General features: G+C 39.2%; 1 protein-coding gene across 1 annotated transcript in view; it reads right to left on the bottom strand.

Annotated features, from left to right (window-relative positions):
• Positions 1–13,981, bottom strand: part of CAMSAP2 (calmodulin regulated spectrin associated protein family member 2) — an 82,100-nt gene that overhangs the window by 10,927 nt on the left and 57,192 nt on the right. Inside the window, exons 8-13 of the mRNA XM_029285717.1 lie at positions 12,289–12,382; positions 10,139–10,232; positions 7,851–7,933; positions 6,033–6,102; positions 3,553–5,743; positions 1,757–1,893 (exon numbers count right to left, since the gene is read on the bottom strand). Of these exons, the coding sequence (XP_029141550.1) occupies positions 1,757–1,893; positions 3,553–5,743; positions 6,033–6,102; positions 7,851–7,933; positions 10,139–10,232; positions 12,289–12,382 (2,669 nt within the window). The remainder of the gene's footprint in view (positions 1–1,756; positions 1,894–3,552; positions 5,744–6,032; positions 6,103–7,850; positions 7,934–10,138; positions 10,233–12,288; positions 12,383–13,981) is intronic.

Genomic DNA, 13,981 nt, shown 5'->3' with positions numbered 1-13,981 from the left:
GACGTGGTTGTTCCAGCTCGCGGGACTGGCCTAAGGGATTTTAAAGGGGTTTTAATTACTTTTAAATTGGACGTATTTAAATATTTCTTTTTAATCGATTTTAATTAGATGTATAACATGTTAGCATTTTATCTATTGTCAGCCGCCCTGAGTCCGCAAGGAGAAGGGCGGGATATAAATGTAATTAAATAAATAAATAAATAAATAATCTCTTTTTGATTTTTAAACATTAATAGCTCCCCATACCATCCGAACCTGGAATCTTTGATTTATCACAACTGTTATTAATACAGAATTATGCTAAGCACAAGGTTGAAGGCAAAAGGAGAAGGGGACAGCAGAGTATGAGATGCTTAAACAGTGTTGTTGATACAATGAAAATGAATTTGGGCAAATACCAGGAGACAGTGGAGGATAGGGGAGTCTGTTGTGCTATAGTCCAAGGGTCATGAAAAGTCAGTCATGATTTAGCGACTGAACAACAAGATGTTTGAAAATGACGCAGAAGGTGTGCTTTACAGTAAGATCACTATTAGTTAAAGAAGCCTGTCTCTTTTTCAGGCTTCTATGAAGCAGATTAGGAAGAGATATTGATGCTTTTGAACTTTGATGTTGGGAATATCATGGCAGCCAAGAACCAATGTACCATGAAACAAATCAATCCAGAGTTCTCACTTGAGGCATAAATGACCAGGCTCAAAAAAGCTTCATACATTATATGAAGACCTACTTCTCTAGAGGTGGCTCTAATGCCAGGATAGGAGGAAGAAAAGAGAAGAGAGTTACCAGCAACTACTGTAGATGGATTGACTCAATTACATAGTGATAGGTGAGCCATTAGAAGATCAGAAAGACCTTGTAAGGGATAGACCAGGGGTAGGCAACCTTGGCTCTTTTATGATGGCTCAGGAATTCTGGGAGTTGAAGTCCATGAGTCATAAAAGAGCCAAGGTTGCCTACCCCTGGGATAGATCATCATGGAGAACATCTATTTGTTAGTGGCAGTCACTAACAGTCAAGAACTTAATGACACATAATCGATCAATGTAAGCCTAAGGAATCAACTTTAATAAGTTAATGCAAATCTTAGCATGGAAACCTGAAAAAAAAATGACCTGATTTAATGAACAGCAGAGATATGCTATGATTATATTAGTCCAATCACTTCTGAATAATTTTCTAAGTATGCACAATCTTAGTGAAAATAAACCAGAATAAAATGATTGCTTCAGATCCTAATTTGTTGAACTCCAATTCAAAAAATTCAAAGTTGTCTGGTTGCTGACTTATGTGGCTAGTGCTGCCAAATTTCTACTCATATTTAAAAAAAATAAAGAAAAAATATGGAATATTCAGTCTTGAGTTTAATGTGCTCTGATGATGAGGCAAGAAATCAAATTTGCCCTATATCTTTAAACCTGTCCATTATTTAAAAACCGTCACCATGCTGAGGGCGTGGTAGTACATTCCAGCCTTATTTAATCATAAGTACTTGAATAAACATATACAATATATTAATATTAATCACTATATCACTCATGTTTAGTCACAGTATCTTTTCTTTTATATCTTGATATACAATAAATTGAGTCTCACAAAAATATAAAGTCTTTGTAAAAACTGACTTCCTCATAAGTAAATTATGTGACATTTTACTTGATTAATGAGGTTAATCATGAAGGCGTTGATTTTAATAGACTAACCTTTAAAAAGCAACATTTCTTTCAGAACTATAAGTGTATGCATTTAATCTTACTTTGTTTCTTCTTTCTTATGCTCCATCTCTGCTTCCAATTGCTGCTTTCGAAGTAAAGTTTCTCTTTCTCTCCTCAATCGCTTCTCCAATAATGCTGCCCGTTTCACGGCCATGTCATTTTCTGGTTTTTGATCATCCTAGCAACAATAAATAACACGTTAAAATTATCATTTAGGCTTTAGTTACTGTGTAATCCAGAGAGGGCAACATATTGATCTCATATAATTCCCATACCACTTCCTCAACTGTGCCAGAAAATTTGAAATGAAAACTGCCCTGTTCCTATCTTGTTTTGCCCACAAAAACTTCAAAATAAGATGTGCTGTGCAGTGTGCTGCAGCTGCCAAAAAAGCCAACACAGTGCTAGGCTGCATTAACAGAGGGATAGAATCAAGATCACGTGAAGTATTAATACCACTTTACAATGCCTTAGTAAGGCCACACTTGGAATACTGCATCCAGTTTTGGTCACCACGATGTAAAAAAGATGTTGAGACTCTAGAAAGAGTACAGAGAAGAGCAACAAAGATGATTAGGGGACTGGAAGCTAAAACATATAAGGAACGGTCACTGGAATTGGGTAAGTCTAGTTTAATGAAGAGAAGGACTAGGGGTGACATGATAGCAGTATTCCAATATCTCAGGGATTGCCACAAAGAAGAGGGAGTCAAGCTATTCTCCAAAGCACCTGAAGGCAGGACAAGAAGCAACGGATGGAAACTAATCAAGGAGAGAAGCAACCTAAACTAATCAAGGAGAGAAGCACTTTAAAAAGAGACAGCCATTTGTCTGAAATGGTATAGGGTTTCCTGCCTGAGCGGGGGGGTTGGACTAGATGACCTCCAAGGTCCCTTCCAACTACTACTACTACTACTATTACTACTACAACTACAACTACAACTTCTTCTTCTTCTTCTTCTTCTTCTTCTTCTTCTTCTTCTTCTTCTTCTTCTTCTTCTTATTATTATTATTATTATTATTATTATTATTATTATTATTATTATTATTATTATTATTATTATTATTATTATTATTAATATTTGCATAAAACATAATGCTTTTTTCTTCTTGCCCCTTTAAACGTTATTCTCTGGAAAGGTGCCCATGATCTTAAGTACAGTTCCACATAATATCAGGAGACAATATTAGTATGAACACAGCTGGAAAACCTAACCATCAGAGAAACAAAATCCCTGTTATTTTAGAATTAATCTATTCTAAAATTCTTGTTTTCCCTAAACATCCTAAATATAATATGTTGTTTGAAAAACTACTGTAACGAACAATACAGGTAGTCCTTGACTTACAATAATTTATTTAGTGACTATTTGAAGTTACAATGGCACTGAAAAAAGTGACCGTTATGACCGTTTTTCACACTTATGCTTGTTGTAGCATCCCCATAGTCACGTGATCAAAATTCAAACGATTGGCAACTGGCATGCATTTAGGACATTTACACTGTCTCAGGATCACGTGAACACCATTTGTAGCCTTTCCAGGTGGCATCTGACAAGTGAAGTCAATGCGAGAAGCCAGATTCACTTAACAACCTCATGATTCACTCAACTGCAGTGATTCACTTAACAATTGTGTCAAACAAAAATGCAAAATGGGGCACAACTCACTTAACAACGGTCTTGCTTACCAACAGGTATTTGGGGCTTCATTGTGGTTGTAAGTTGAGGACTACCTTTAGTGAGTGAAAAATATTTATTTTTCCCCCCATTACTATTATTTGATGTAGCATATCTTACAACTCAATTGTCCAAACAGATTGTGATATATCCACTTACCTTGAAGAAGAATCCACAGCATACTTTCTGGTCATCCTCTGGTTGTTCTTTGTCACTCTCACCCTCTGATTTTTCAATTGAGTCTTCTAACTTCTCTGGTGGCTTCAAATCTGTGAGAGAAACTTCTATGAGGCTAACAGTCTTAGATGCAGGTGGGGGCAACACTGGTGGATTTAAAGGTTCTTCGTTTGGAGTAAGGCAGACAATTTCTGTAACAGGCTGTGACAATACTTCAGAAACCGTGGATTCCAGAGGTCTGATCTGTTCTTCTGATTTTTGCTCAACTTTCCCTTCAGTTTCTTGCTTCTCGCCATCCTTTTCACCTGCTTCTTCCTTGTCAGCAACCTCTTCGGTCGTGTTTTTTACCTCAGTTTGAGGCTTCTTTTCACCATCATCCCCAAAACAAACAAAAGATCTAGTCTGAATCTGGCTTGGAGAAAATCTTCTCAACCGTGGGAGGCTATCAACAGATCGCGGGGCAGTCAAAGTGCGATTCAAAGGTGTAATTTTCAGTTCATTTGGCCTTGGAGTCCTTTGTATTTTACCTGGGAGAGATGAATTCTTCCTAGAAGATGTCTGTGGGGATTGTTGGGAAGGCCGAGGCGTTTCTACTGAAAATGGGACAACGGGAGATGATGATCCGCTAAGCCTTGCCGAAGGCTTCAATTCCCGAATTTGTTTTTGAGGAGAAGGTTGAGGAGGTGAAATAACCCATGCTTGCTGTTCCCTCATCTGCAGTAGCATCTCTTGCTGAAGTGACAGGCGTTGCATTTCCTGTTGCAGGAAATGTAGAGAAGAGTTGAGCTTCTCGATGGATTTTGTATATTCTAAAAGGTCACCTTCATTTAAATTCTCTTCAGAAGGACTTACCAAATTAGACTGCTTCTCAGCATCGCCTGGGGTGTTTGGTGGCTTCAGCCACATCGTTGAGGGAGTTTCAGTGCTTACTTTCAGGGCCTCAGAAGTCTTGTTCAGTTGTTCACCCGGCTTTTGGTTTTCTTTTTCTTTCACCCCACTGTTGTCAGTAAACACTTTCTCACCCTCTGCTCCAGCTGCTTCTTCCCGAAGTGGTGAAATCCCATCATTTTTCTTTTTCACAACATTAAGGAATGCTGTTCTTCCCATTTTTTGTCTCTGTTTTGTGAACGCTGCCTCAACCTTCTTCTTCTGGGCTTCAATCGCTCGCCTCTTCTCTTCCAGTTTCATCTTCAGTTGCACCATTTCAGAAGCTAGCAACTGTGTTGTGTCCCTTCCCTGAGGGAGAGGGGATTCCTCTGGGATTTGAGCCCAAGAAACAATGTGTGGAATGTTCATCTCCGAACCTTCGGGAGTGGTTTTCTGAGAACTGCTTCCACTGCTTCTGCTGTCGGTATGATTCATCTTTTTAAATTTCTGCTCTGCAAAGCTGGTCATTCTAACTCCTGAACTTGAAGATGGACTACTGCCAGCTTGAGATTTAGTACTTATTGAGCTTGGACAAGGACTCAGTTGCTCCTTATAGTTGATGCCTCTGCTGTCAGATTCATGCGGAAAGCGAGATGATTCTTCCAGATCAGAATCCAGGCTGACTGTATAATCCCTTAAAGTAGAATCTTCATCCATAGTCTCTGGAATGTCTGATGGGACATGTATTCCAGTGTCTACTTCTGTGTTATCAGTAACAGGACTGAGGGCACCTTTTGTATCTGCAATAATATCAGGGCTACTTTGATTAGGTGTCATGTTTGAGTTTAGGATGCTCATCTCTTTGTTGTGAAGGAAAAACCCATTTGTAAATTGTGCTGGTGGAGTAATGTGAGCAGATTTCTCATTATGATGGATAATGTGCAAAGCCTGTTCAATGCTGGGTGTCTCAATTTGATTGCCAAATTCATCAGTAACCAACCTGTTTTGCAATGCTCCATTTGGTAAGGTGTATGTGTTAACCTGGTTGGCATTTCTTTGATTGCTGTCTGCTTCTAGATCACTGCAAAATTCTACATCTTTTTCTGCTTCAGAATCTTCACTGTCCTCTTCATCATCCAGAGGCTTGAAAGATATATTCCTTTTGATGTGTCTGGGCATGTGGTTAGTATTCTGCACAAGTCCTTCATTACTAATAGATCTCGTAATTCCTCTGTTTGGAGGTGTCATACGGATGCTGTCTTCTTTATCAAAAGAAATGTCAAATGAAACCCCATGGACCGAAGACCTGGAAGGGATTTTAAAATTAAGAAGTCTTAGAATAACCGATGTAATATTGAAGTTTAAAAATTCCAATAAGTTAGAATTAAAGAATAATATTCTTTATGCTATCTTCAAACCTATACGACAAGATATAACCTCAACCCTATATTCAAGATATGACTATTAAATGTCACTGAAGATAAGCAGTGGTTATCTGCAAGGATGACACTTCAAAAATGACATGCAAAAAATGATTAAATAATGACTTAATTCATTATATAAGGCAATTAAGTCCCAATAGGCAAAGATCTTACCTTTTTTCTTTGGGCCACGTCCCTACATACCCATCCACGTAGGACATAGATGTCGATCTTTTAATGCCGCCTTTTAAAGTCAATACAGAATGCAATATAAGAATAATTCTTCGGAAAGTTTTAAAAAGAAAATGTAAACAGAAAGCAACAACTGAATTGGCTTAAGAAGTTGAAATGAATTTTTGGCACTGATTTATAAAGCAAGCTACCGGTACGGAAATTAAATATGCATTTGTAATACGGCAATCCTAGGCCATGAGCAAGGAAAAGGTAGTACATCAGCTGCAGGCAGCTTGGCAAAACATCTGATGAGACCTGTAAAGTTGTTTTGATTACCCAACCTTGTCTTTTCTCACATCCTTTCACCTCTTCTGCAGCCTCCCTTCACTGCTTTCATAAACCACCAATTATCTATCCTACTAAAGGCTTCAGTGTCTCCCTATGCCCTTAAAAAAATAACCCATGTAATGATTTAAAATCCTGCATTTTGTTGTCTTGTCTTGTCTTGTCTGTCTGTCTGTCTAATCTATGTATCTATGTATGTATCTATGTATGTATCTATGTATGTATCTATGTATGTATCTATGTATCTATGTATCTATGTATCTATGTATCTATGTATCTATGTATCTATCTATCTATCTATCTATCTATCTATCTATCTATCTATCTATCTATCTATCTATCTATCTATCTATCTATCTTCATCAGGAATTAGGACAATGATATAGAATACAAGACCTGAACTAATAAATGAAATTAAAAGTAAAGTTATAAACAAAAAAACAACAACAAAAAGGCCCAGATGCTTTTGGAGTAAAGCCCTCAACATGTAAGTTGTACAGGTAGTTCTCGATCTATGGCCACAATTAAGCCCCAAATATCTATTGATAAGCAAGACAGCTGTTAAGTGAGTTTTGCCCCATTTTACGATCTTTTTTGCCACAGTTGTTAAGTGAATCACTGCAGTTGTTAAGTTAGTAACACGGTCGTTAAGTGAATCTGGCTTCCCCATTGACTTTGCTAGTCAGTTGCCAAACATCCAAATTTTGATCATGTGACCAATCCTATACATCTGTGTTAGGGTTGGGAGTGTTCTCATTTTCGATAATGATTGAAATGGCCTAGAATTGCATACTGAACTGGGTATCAAACTTGGAATGGCAAAACAGATTCTACTTTAGCCATAAAATTGTTGGAAAGATACTGGGCCAATGAAGGACTGTAACCTAACATTTCTTTGGCAGATAATTGAGAGTGGCCGAGAGAACGTCATCTGTATCCTTTTTTTTTTAAAGAAAAAGAAATAAGAATTTTAATACAGATAGGCCTTGACTTACAACAGTTCATTTAGTGACTGTTCAAAGTTGCAACGGCTCTAAAAAGAGTGACTTATGACCGTTTTTCACCCTTACGACTATTGCAGCAACCCTTTGATCGCCTGGCAATTGACTCATATTTATGACGGTTGCAGTGCCCCGGGGTCATGAGATCATCTTCTGCGGCCTTCTGACAAGCAAAGTCAATGGGGGAAGCCAGATTCACTTAACAACCAAGTCACTAACTTAACAACTGCAGTGATTCATTTAACAACTTTGGCAAGAGAGGTCGTAAAATGTGACAAAAATTCACTTAAATGTTTCACTTGGCAACAGAAATTTTGGGCTCCCTTGTGCTTGCATGTTGAGGACTGCCTGTCATTCTAAGTCATGCATGAAGATTATGTGTGATTCTAAGAAACAGATTCTCTTTTGAGGAATGACGAAGTAGCAGAATATGAACAGCCTAAAATCCAGTCATTCAGTTACATGTTGGTACCTGGGACTGATGAGTAAGGTTGTTGCTGCGTGAGCCCTGGAGGAGGAATCTGATGAGATGGTATAAAAGCTGAAGTCCCCACACTGAAAAATGAGAAAACCCACCCCTTGTTAGTTTTCTGTTTGGGTGTCTGTCTTCTGTCTGTCTGTTTGTCACTTGAAAAACATGCAGACCTGAGCAGACTGTTAAGAAGCAATCCTGCATTATTTATTTATTATTCTTCCTTACACAATGCTTCAATGGCAACCAGTTCTAGAAAATATACATTCCATATGAGTCACAAAAATTAAAACACTGAATAACAACATCATAAATTGTTAATACTGTCCAGCTAGGGCAGTGATGGCGAACCTATGGCACGCGTGCCAGAGGCGGCACTCAGAGCTCTCTCTGTGGGCACACCTGCTGCCACTGCCGCCAGCTTGTGCAGGTCCATTAGGCCACTGCTGGCGCCTCGAGCGGCAGCCCCACCCAGCACAAAGGAGGCGAAGCAGCTGGCTAGCAAGCTCGAGTAGAGGTGGTAGACCACGCTCCCATGTGCTCGCTGGCGTCTGTGCGGGGGCTGATGGTGTCAGGAAGCAGCCCCCCTGCCTCGCCATGCCCCGCAGCAATGGCACCCCTGCCCTCACCCCATAGGACGAGCCTCCTACCACCACCTGACCCACCAGAGACCCCCTGGATCTCCCTCATTCCTGCTCAGCCCCCACAGGCGTCCCCCCACGAGCAACATCAAGGTGGCCACGCCCACCCCAGCCACACCCAGTCTGCCGTGTCCACTGCAGCCACAACCACCCAGCGGGCCACGCCCACCCCCACCCACCCCCTGAGGGCACCACAATGCTGATGCAGCCTTGGCACTTTGCGATAAATAAGTGGGTTTTGGGTTTCGGTTTGGGCACTCGGTCTCTAAAAGGTTCACCATCACTGAGCTAGGGAAACATATTCAAAACTAGAAAGGAGCAATATCTACTTCAGTGCTCCAATGGCCTACTTAATGTATAAGAAGTCAGGAGGATTATTTTTCCCTATTAAAAAAAAATATCAGTAAAATCTTTGCCCCTTGAGAAAGTGCACAGTATTACTTTAATTGCTATGTTAATTGATATGCATACTTTGCTTAATTCGATGAACTGAAGATCATTTTCTGATCATATAGAACCATCACACCTAAGAAAGCTGTTATCTTCCCTACAATAGCACATACTTTTCAAATACCATCTATGTTGCAAATATTATGACATTTTAAGCCTTTTCTATGTGTTCCTGGTTTCTATAGCCAATATTTCAATTAATAAATCAAGGCAGTATCTATAGGATATCCCTCACTTTTAAGCTTTGTAAGGCTTAGTGACTGGCCTAACGTTTCAAGGGAACTGCAAAATGAAGTAGAGACCTGAATGTAAGCTCCTTTGTTTTAGCCTAATCATTCTAATTAGTATATCATCTTGCTTCCTAGATAAATCATAAAGTAAGATGGACAGAAATATAGTTTCTGATTCTCACAACCCTAGTTAACATTTTGTGAGACATGAAAAACTATTCAATATGATATGTGGCAGGACAGATTGTCTTTTGCATCTCAGGCAGCAATTATGCTTTCCAGAATATATATAAAATTAATTAACTTCTACTGATGATAGAAGTAAGCCCATCAGACACTTAACAAGCTTTTCGTATTCTAGAAGGAACACTACCGATTTAAGCTAGAACAAATTCTTAATTAATCAGAATTGGAGTGACACTGAAATTCAATAAATCACTGGTTTTGAAAGTGAACCTTGGAAACTCTTGGGTCTTGTTTAGAAGCTTAATGAAGTATTGTTTGCAAGACAATCAGCACAAGTCCTAGATCAGGGGTCTGCAATCTTGAGAACTTAAAGTCTTGTGGACTTCAGTTCCCAGAATTCCTCAGCCAGCATAGGTCTGGGAGTTGAAATCCACAAGTCTTAAAGTTCTCAAGGTTGCAGACCCCTGTCCTAGATGGTATAGCAATCTTCTGTTTTGGCATTTTAATGACTAATATACTGTACATCCTATGGCATAAGCATTTAAGTGCTATCTCCTTAATATATCGACACCAGCATTTTGCATGCCTTTAGTTCTGGCACCTTTATTTTTTAACATACAAAGGCCTTTTTTACATCAATGAGAGAGCATAGCAAGATTCATCTCCTTTTCTAGGATCCTCCAAAGAGTAAAGCATCTATTTTTCACAGTTCATTGAGAGAAGGAGAAAGGAAAACAGGAGAAGAAAAAAGATTGAGAGACATGCTCAACTGGGCTGATACCTGCTTATAAGATCAGAACCATGCAAAACACCTGGGTAACTTCTTTGATTGGCATTTGTAGGAGGAACAGAAGATGCTTCCTTTGAAGGTTCAGCTGCACAGAAGATAAATATTTCACACATTAAGGTTGTAGAAATGAAGATGTAGACAAAACTTCAATTGATCCAGCATGTACCTGTTATGGAGCTCATCTCATGTAACTATCTATCTTACTTTGCCATCAATTACATTTAGGAGCTCGTGGAAACATTAATGTTGAAGTCAATGGGAAAGCTTTTTTCAGTTGGAAGTTCTGTATTAAATCTGAAGTATGGCAATGGATAGAGCTGCAAAATTTGCTCCAGGATGCAAGTCAACTTGCTAGAATGCTAGATTCATCCCAACCTTATCCTACATTTGGATATATAAACTTTTTCCTGACAATGAAGGATGATCAGCTAGTTGACAGAAAAGAGAAGTCCAATCTGCTAATGTGGTCCACCCTTTCCATCCAAGTTTCTATCAATCAGACAGGCAGCTCATTGCTATCCAGGGGAACCAGTATGGGAAAGGAATTAAGATGATGGATTATGAGTGGGCAAACTGAGGCCGTAGTGTTCTCTTAGGCATGAAAGCCTAAGGTGATGCTGGGCCAAGTATTCCTTCTCAGTCTTAATAATCAGGATTAGGTTCTGTAATGAGAGGACTGAAAAATACAACTCCCTGTTGCATCATGGATTGACAGCTTAATTATGTGAACTGAAGGAATGCAGTTCACAAACAAGCAGATCCTGAAACCAAGCAGGAGAAATGCTAGAAACAACAAGAGTTCTTTGAATGCTGTTACTTGAAGTTCTACTTTAGTGAGCAAAAGGACATAATATAAATTATAGGGCTGTACAGAGATATGGATGCAAAGGAACAGCGTGGTCCCTTAAAGCAGGGCTTTTCAACCTTTTCACCCATTGTACCACTTTTAGGTTGTGGCAATATCTGAGTACCATCAGTCGCCTAGCAAGATGTCAAAAACCTGATGACAAAAAAAAAGGAAAAAAGTGATAAAGTACAGGTAGTCCTCGACTTACAACAGTTCACTTAGTGACTGTTTGAAGTTACAATGGCACTGAAAAAAGTGCCGAGCAAGACACCTGCCTGCCCGCCTGGCGGCGCTCTTCCTCCTGTCTGAGGTTTCCATTGTTGTGAGCATTTCTGTTGAGGATTGGCAGCGGGGGTGGGGTGGGGGGTGTTTGGTTTTTATTCCCCCGTCTGCTGGGTGGTTGCAGCAGGTTTTGGTCACTTCACATGACCCTGGGACACTGTGACCATCATAAATATGAATCAGTTGTCAAGTATCTGAATGTAAATCACAAGACCCTGGAGATGCTGCAACATTCCAGCTGATCGGCGCTTCTTCTGGGCTCAGCAGAAGCACCAGGATCAGTGCTGTTTTCCAGCTGATCGGTGCTTCTTCAGGGCTCAGCAGAAGCACCAGGATCAGTGCCGAGCTCTAGCTGGAGCCTGGCGCTGATCCTAGCGCTTCCACTGAGCCCTGATAGCCCTGCAGCTCCAGCCATCTCTCACTCAGGCTTGTGCGGTGCTGCCACTGGTTCAGCTTAATCCCCTCCCCCGCTACCACTTTTCTAGGATGGTCGCATACCACCTGCCAGGTGCCAATGTACAACAGGTGGTACCCATACCACTGGTTGAAAAGCCTTGCCTTAAAGCACTGAAGTTGCACGAACCAAGACATGATGAGATGCACAACTGAACTCACAAAGCTTTCTTTACTAAGTAACGTTTTTGTTCTACACAATCTATTACTATATGCCTTGGTAGTACTCCTGCTTCAATTCCTACCAAGTGTTCCTGACCACTTAAAAAGACAAGGGTGTGGGTAGGGAATGGGAGGTGCCAGGATTCAACCTGGAATATTCTGCTTGAAGAACACATCAGCTACCACTGAATCTCTTGTTGTTTGACATAATATAAAAACAGGAACTCGGTAAGTTATTTTCCCGTGCTTTCACCACTTCAGATATATGTTCGGTGTTAAAAAACAGATGCTGAACAGAAGATCACAGTAACTAAATAATAATAATAATAATAATAATAATAATAATAATAATAATAATAATAATAATAATAATAATAATAATAATAATAATAATCACCTTGAGGATGACCTACAACTCGAGGCTGGACAAATGATGGCTTCACCACTTCAAACCACCAGAACAGCTCTGCCATGAACACTAAATAATTACTCTGTAAATAAAAGATACTAGTGTTAATATGTAAGTTCTGAAGACAGGAATTCATGGAACCCAGGTTCTCCACTGTTATAACTTTATATTGAGAGATTTTGAGTAAAAGGTGTTACACATCTGACACGATAGCTATAATGGCAAACTTTAGATCAGACATAAATCATCTGCTATCATTCAGATTATTTTAGACCACGGTTTCTCAGCCTCAACAACTTTAAGATATGTGGCCTTCAAATCCTAAAACCCCCCAACATAAGATTTCTTTAATCCCACACTGGATGAAATTAATGAGAGCTGAAGTTCAAAAACATATGAAGTGCAGCACGTTGTATAACCTTCAGTTAAACCTATTAACAGAACAGAAGAAGCGAACAAAAAGAAACGTCAGTATTCGCACACATTTGCAATGATGAAGTTATTTACTACAAAATCCACATAATCCTTAACTTAATCTGTAATTATCCAGACATTTCTTCCTGATTACCAGAGTTCTAGACAGGGCAAAGGTTTTAATCAAAAGAGCAATAACAGTAAGCGGAAGAGAGTGATGGGATCAGTTCTGTTGTAATATCTGCAATCCAGGGTCAGATTTTCCACAAGGAAAAAAGAATTACTAAAAAAATTAGATTCCTGTTCGCATGAATTTACGGAAGTTTGCCTTCACTAAAAACACACGATTTAAATCATATCTATCAATTGATTCCCATTTGCTGTTTCAGGAATGCAGAGATTTTGAAAGTCATTATATAGGATTTACTCACTTATTTTGAACCTTAAATCATGGCCACATTTCAGGTTGTGGCCATACTACAAAAGGGCTGTGTATCCTCCACATTTGGAAGAAACAATTCAAACCTTGCACAAACACTTCTCCACTCTTCAATAAAGTAGCCTGACTTTTTACAGGCTTTCCGGTGAGTCTAAAAAAAATTGTAGCTGAAAAAGAATCAAATTATGACTCAGTTCCTTAAAACAGCTGTATAATTTTATCAAGTTTCTAGAAAAGCCTGAAAGAAGATCAGCTGTTCTACTGAGCAGCATAAAGATGTTCTGATCATGTTGAGTTGAAAACACTTCTGAATCATTTTTGAAACATATGCAGCCGTACAAAATAACTTCTGATTATTACTTTTATCACCTAGATAAATGGATACACTTATGCTCACAAGGCAGTGATAAAAGTAGAGCAAAACATTACTTGGCAAGTATCACGTGAACCTGTCAGGTGAAGCTAATCTGTCTCTATTTCTCTCTTCTTCCTTACTTGTGCATATTTTGCTAGGAAACTACCAAACAAAAATATTCAGATTGAAGAATTAAATGTATCTACGTTACATTCATTAACAATTTGAAATTATGATGTTGCTGAACAAATAGTACTTATGACCAGTCCTTGATGTTCTGGCTGCTGCAGTGTATCTACAATCACGTGATCTTGAACCTCTTGCAATTATGATGTTGTAGAATCCCACAATTACGTGATTCTATTAGCAACTTTATTTGCTGGCTTCCTACAAGCAAAGTCAATGGGAAAGCCAGCAGGAGGATGCAAATAGGGTGATGTCATCCTTAATGACAGTGCAGGATTTGCTTAAGA

This window comes from Protobothrops mucrosquamatus, unplaced genomic scaffold (genome assembly GCF_001527695.2).
Source record: "Protobothrops mucrosquamatus isolate PMUCROS unplaced genomic scaffold, P.Mucros_1.0 scaffold_182, whole genome shotgun sequence".
NCBI classification, from domain to species: Eukaryota; Metazoa; Chordata; class Lepidosauria; order Squamata; family Viperidae; genus Protobothrops; species Protobothrops mucrosquamatus.
The sequence above is the reverse complement of the archived record's forward strand: the minus strand, read 5'-3'. Positions and strand labels throughout refer to the sequence as shown.